This window comes from Sorghum bicolor, chromosome 3 (assembly GCF_000003195.3).
Source record: "Sorghum bicolor cultivar BTx623 chromosome 3, Sorghum_bicolor_NCBIv3, whole genome shotgun sequence".
NCBI classification, from domain to species: Eukaryota; Viridiplantae; Streptophyta; class Magnoliopsida; order Poales; family Poaceae; genus Sorghum; species Sorghum bicolor.
The window spans coordinates 63,023,207-63,028,484 of record NC_012872.2 but is presented as its reverse complement, the minus strand read 5'-3'; the positions used below and the strand labels follow the sequence as shown (position 1 = coordinate 63,028,484).

The 5,278-nt window shown below is 44.1% G+C and overlaps 1 protein-coding gene across 1 annotated transcript; it reads left to right on the top strand.

Annotated features, from left to right (window-relative positions):
* LOC8075592 (basic salivary proline-rich protein 1) lies at positions 848 to 5,278 on the top strand. The gene is made up of 3 exons (XM_002458460.2): positions 848 to 1,157; positions 2,158 to 2,427; positions 3,690 to 5,278. The coding sequence occupies exons 1-3, from the start codon at positions 1,011 to 1,013 to the stop codon at positions 5,034 to 5,036; spliced, it is 1,764 nt and encodes a 587-aa protein (XP_002458505.1). The 5' UTR covers positions 848 to 1,010; the 3' UTR covers positions 5,037 to 5,278.

Genomic DNA, 5,278 nt, shown 5'->3' with positions numbered 1-5,278 from the left:
TGTATTACTTAATGTCTTACATTTTATAAATGTTGATATGTTAGCTCATATGAATATTTTGTTGAACTTAAGACAATTGGATATATTATTATTTTATTATTACTATTTTTAAGCTTTAGATAAATATAAATATTATATTTTATATACTTTTTATACCTGATTCGTGAACTTAACGAGCCAACTCGAGCTTTTAATGAGGCGAGCCGAACTGCCTTTCTGGCTTGCCGAGGTTATCCACCATTACTTGCCATCAGCCGAGCCGGCTAGTTATCCACCGTTACTTGCCATCTTGGGCTAGTTTAGTCCACGCCGGCGGAATGCGTCAGACGATGTGTCTTGATTTATCTCCCTCGCCACATTAACAAAACCATTCAAGGTGGAAAAAGTAGTATTAAGAGGAAAATGAAACGATCGCAGTAAAAATTCTTTGAGCAACAAACGATCGTAATAAATTGAAGGAGATAAAATAGACTTTGGGTCGCAGTGGCCCGGATCTTTACCTCTCTCAGCCCCTCAAGTGATGTGAGGGGGGATTGGAGAAGGAATACGGTCCTCGTTTAGCTTGCCTTATGAAAGCCCTTTGTCTTGGTGGGCTGTGGGCCTTATGAAATACCCACTAAATTGTGATACAGATACAGGTACAGGCATCCAGCCCTCTCAGGGAAAAAAAAAGGTACAGGCATCCAGCAAGCAGCTGCAGATATCATATGTACTGCCCATGAAACATGAACCCAAAAAGATCAGATCGGCTAGGGTCAAGTCAAGACGCGCTAAAACAAGCCCGGAATTTTCGTCCCTACCGAGACGGCGAGAAAAGCCTTTTTTGCTTAATTAACACCCCGGCGGCACAGCCCAAACCGTCTTCCTTCACAACTAATCTCTCTTCCTCCTCCTCTGTTCCTCCCCCTCCCCCTCCTTCACACGAAACAACACTTTCCTTTCCTTTTTCCTCCACACAAGCAAGACGCTCAACCTGCCGGCAGCCGCCCGGGCAAAACCCTAGCCCCGCGATGTCCGTCCCCGGCGCCCCCTCGGGCCGCGGCTCCGGCGGCGGCGGCGGATCCCGCAGCTTCGACTTCGGCGCCGACGACGTGCTCTGCTCCTACGATGACTTCGCCGCCCCATCCGAGCCCAAGCGCCCCGATCCGGCCGACAAGGTACCCGTCCGCTTAATCCGATTCTGTTTTCCTTCTCTGATCTGTCCCTACAGCGAGCACTAGTCAATTGGTTCGGCGCGTTGCCTTGGGGTCGATTTCTGGCTCTATGGTTTGGTATCATATTTTCGTCGAATCCGCATGCTGGATTGGTAATTTCTAACCAGGACAAATGAAACTGACCTAAACAAGTTTCGTTTCTTATTTAACTGATTTAGATGGAACGTTTTGTGGGTTTACATGTAATCTATGCATGGCTTAATTTTCTGACTCATCTATTGTCTTCGTTATTCTTGAATGACTTTTCATAGTTTTTATATCAATTGCCTTTTGTGCAAAATCGTGTCACTCTAGTTTTTGGCATAGCAAGTTTTATATCGTATATATCTATCTGCAATGCGTTCAGATTATCAGGGCTTATTGACTTGGCCCTTATTGTGATCAGGATCATTGCGTTTGCAATTTAGGCAACAGACAGTCAACTTGGTCACTTCATGTTAGGTTTAGACTGAACTACTTTGTACGTTATTGCTGTCGTGACATGAGAGCCATGCTGTTTTAAACAGGAGCTGCTATGACATGTACCCTTTTGGCCTTTCCCATATGGAGTAATCCCATTGTGAAACAATGATTGATGGTGGCCATGTTTGTTTTACCTGAAGTGTGTTGAGGAAATAGGTGTATGCTTATGGAAACATGACTCTGCATCCCTTGTAATGTGGACTGCATTATTTTGAAAGTTTTGTCATACTTATCTTTCAGACCCTGAAGAGGCTAGTGTTCTCTTAAAAAGTCTCGATGCTAGGTTGCAAACTTGGAGCTTTTTTTTAGGGTATACTTTTAGAAACATCCAATGTTTCTTATATTATTGATGAACTAGGAAAAATAAAACCATATGTGTCTAGAATTTGTGCTTTATAAGGTGCATTGTTGTAAATTTTAGGATGGTTCTTTTACAAAACAAGAATGCTGATAATCAGCCCCCCCTGTGCTTTTGAAACAGGATTTTCATGACAGCAGATTGGGGAGGCCATTTGTGAAACCTTATGAACAAGAAAGTTATGGCAAAGAGGATGTGCTTTCTGCTGTTGAGAAATGCATGAAAAAGTATGCTGATAATTTGCTACGATCTCTTGAGGGAATCACTAGTCGGCTTTCACAACTGGAGATTTATTGCTATAAGCTTGAGAGATCCATAGGTGAACTTCGAAGCGACGTGCTTCGTGATGAGACTGACCATAGATTGAAGTCTCTTGAGAAACATTTACATGAAGTAAGTAAAGTACTTTGAGCAAGATTCTGTTTCAGAATAGATGATGCTTTCACATTACTCACACGCTGTCTGTCTCTGCATTCTTATGAATGAATGAATGAATGAATGAATGAATGAATGAATGAATGAATGAATGAATCTAGTATCAATACTATGATCATGTTATATACTCATCGATATGACTATCGTACTATGATAATTTCCCTAGATGAACCATCTCACTAGAGTTCTTGTTACACCAGGATCAGAACAGTCAGATACTCTCTATTCAGATATGTTATGTGTCATGTGTGTTGGGTATTGTCATTCAGTAAATAGTAAGTTGAGTCCAAGTTGTAAAAGGTACTTAATATAGAGAAGTGTTAGCTTAGTCATTCAGATATACTCTTGTTGTTTTGCTATGTTTTTATATGTGGTACTTCTATGAAGAGTTCTCAGCTCATATTGCTTTTGTTTATTATAGTTACAACCATGGTGTGTAGTTTTAAAAAATTACACAGTATGGTTTTGTTTATTATAGTTATAACCATGCACATCATGTCCACTTGTAAAACAATGCCGTGGTACCATGGCATACTTTAATTCAGAGGGCACTTTCACAAATGGTGATGTTGATTGATCTGCATAGAAATGGCATTGCCGGGAACAGTCATTATGAGGGGAGAACCCATGGGGGCCTATCACCTGTGCATCCAAAAAATGCATGATTGTATCTTGAAATTTTAGTATACCTGTATCTCAGCATGAAGCTTCTACACCTGAGTATTTTTTTTCTCTCCTGGGGAACATCTTAAGGACAATTCATGTGGACTACCGGACAGAGCATACATGGAGGTCCTATGGTCTACTTTCCCCTCAGGCAACAATCCAGTCTCATTGTCTGTTGGCTGTTGTACACTTATGTCTCATGCCAGCCCCCTTCCTAAACCATGGTTGAGAACAGTTCTTTGTATATGAATTGGTAGATGTAGGCTGGACTGCTGGAGCATACAAGTTGGGTAGATATAGGCTGGACCAGCATATGAGTTGCTACAGGTTCTGTCCTAACATGTATCATGTTCTATTTAGAAATTCTGTAACAAAACCTAACCATATCCAAATTTGGAGATTCTATCCTTTTCTTTTGGTTGATCATCTAAATTTTATTGTCCAATTTCCACATCTATGTTGCATTTATGTTTATGTATTTGACAGATTTTTGAGTATTGGATTGACATGTTCTCTATTTATAAGTTACTAACTCTACTGAGAAAATGATGCAGGTACACAGGTCTATCCAAATTCTTAGGGACAAACAGGAGTTAGCTGAAGCTCAGAAGGAATTGGCCAAATTTCAACTTACACAGGATACATCTAAAAAGAAGGAAGATGTACCAACACCATCTATTCCTGAGCAAAAGAAGCTTGAAGAAAACCCTGATACATCGAACCAGCAATTGGCTCTTGTTTTACCGCATCAGGTGAACCTGCCATCACTTGCACCTAGAGCTTCTGAATCAGTCCAACAGTACAAGGATCAACCTGTGCAACAATCAGCCCCTACCCCTCCTGTGCCACAGCAGGACCGCTATGTTCTTAGCCAAGCTATCGTCTACTACCCACAGTGCCAAGCTCCAGGTATCCAGGACACACAGGGGCAACCATTGCAACCAGAAGTGCAATACTTACCATCAAGACCCGCAGCACAAGATGTTCCAGTCCATGCTCCATCCCAGCCACCTCAGACTGGAAATCAAACACAGCCACAGCCTTACCCTCCTTACCAGCAGCAGTGGCACCAGCAGTCCCCCCAGCCAACTCCAGCACCAGTGGCCCAGACACAACAGACTTTCTCACAACCATTTCCTCCACCCGCACAGAAGCCCCAGCTATCCAATGTGCAGCAGTTTTCACCGCAACCGGTACAGCAGCCCCAATCCAATGCTCAACAGTATCCTCCACCAGTGCAACCACAGCAATCTAGCCCACAGCTTCCTCAGGCAATGCAACCACAACATCCTCCTGTGCAAACTCAGATGAGACCTCAAACCCCACCAAACTACACTCATTATCCACCCCACCAGCCATTGAACCCCAGCACTGAAACTCTTCCTGCCAATGTGGCTATGCAAGGACCCTACAACACTGCTGCTCCATCAGGTGCCAGCCGTTCTGAACCGCCGTATTCGTATGGAGGGCCTGGCATCCCTCCGTCTCAGCCACCGCCGCAGCACAACATGCAAAGGCACCAACTACCACCTTCAAGTCAGAGCTCCTTTGGGCCACCTCCAAGCAAAGGGTCCTATGCTAGCCCTACACAGTATGCTCCGCAGGGCAATCCGCAAGGCTACAACACAGGTTACGCTTACCCACCAAGCGGCCCTCCAGCAGTCCAGCCGCAACAGATGCCTCCAGGTGGAGTCGGCATGAGCCATCCAGGGTCGCATATGATGCGTGGCCATCCCTACGGAGAAATGATGGAGAAGGCGATCACCATGGGATACCCTAGGGACCAGGTGCTGAACGTCACCCAAAGGATGGCCGAGAGTGGCCAGCCAATGGATTTCAACACCCTGCTCGACAGGCTGAACGAAGCAGGGTCGGGAGCACCACCCCCGCGCGCGTGGTGATTGGATCCAGTTTGGGCGCGGTGCTTGGTGTCAGTTATGTGACTTACGACTGTTATCATGCAGCTAAATAAATACGTAAGATCTGGGCTGATGCCGTGTACTGCTTATCTGTACTATGTACATATATAATTGTGAATTTTTCATGTAACTGATGCAGCACTTGTACTACGAACATATCACGCCACTGTTCAGATATGTATATTTCGAAGCCAATTACCGGCAGGCATCCTGACATTTTTGTA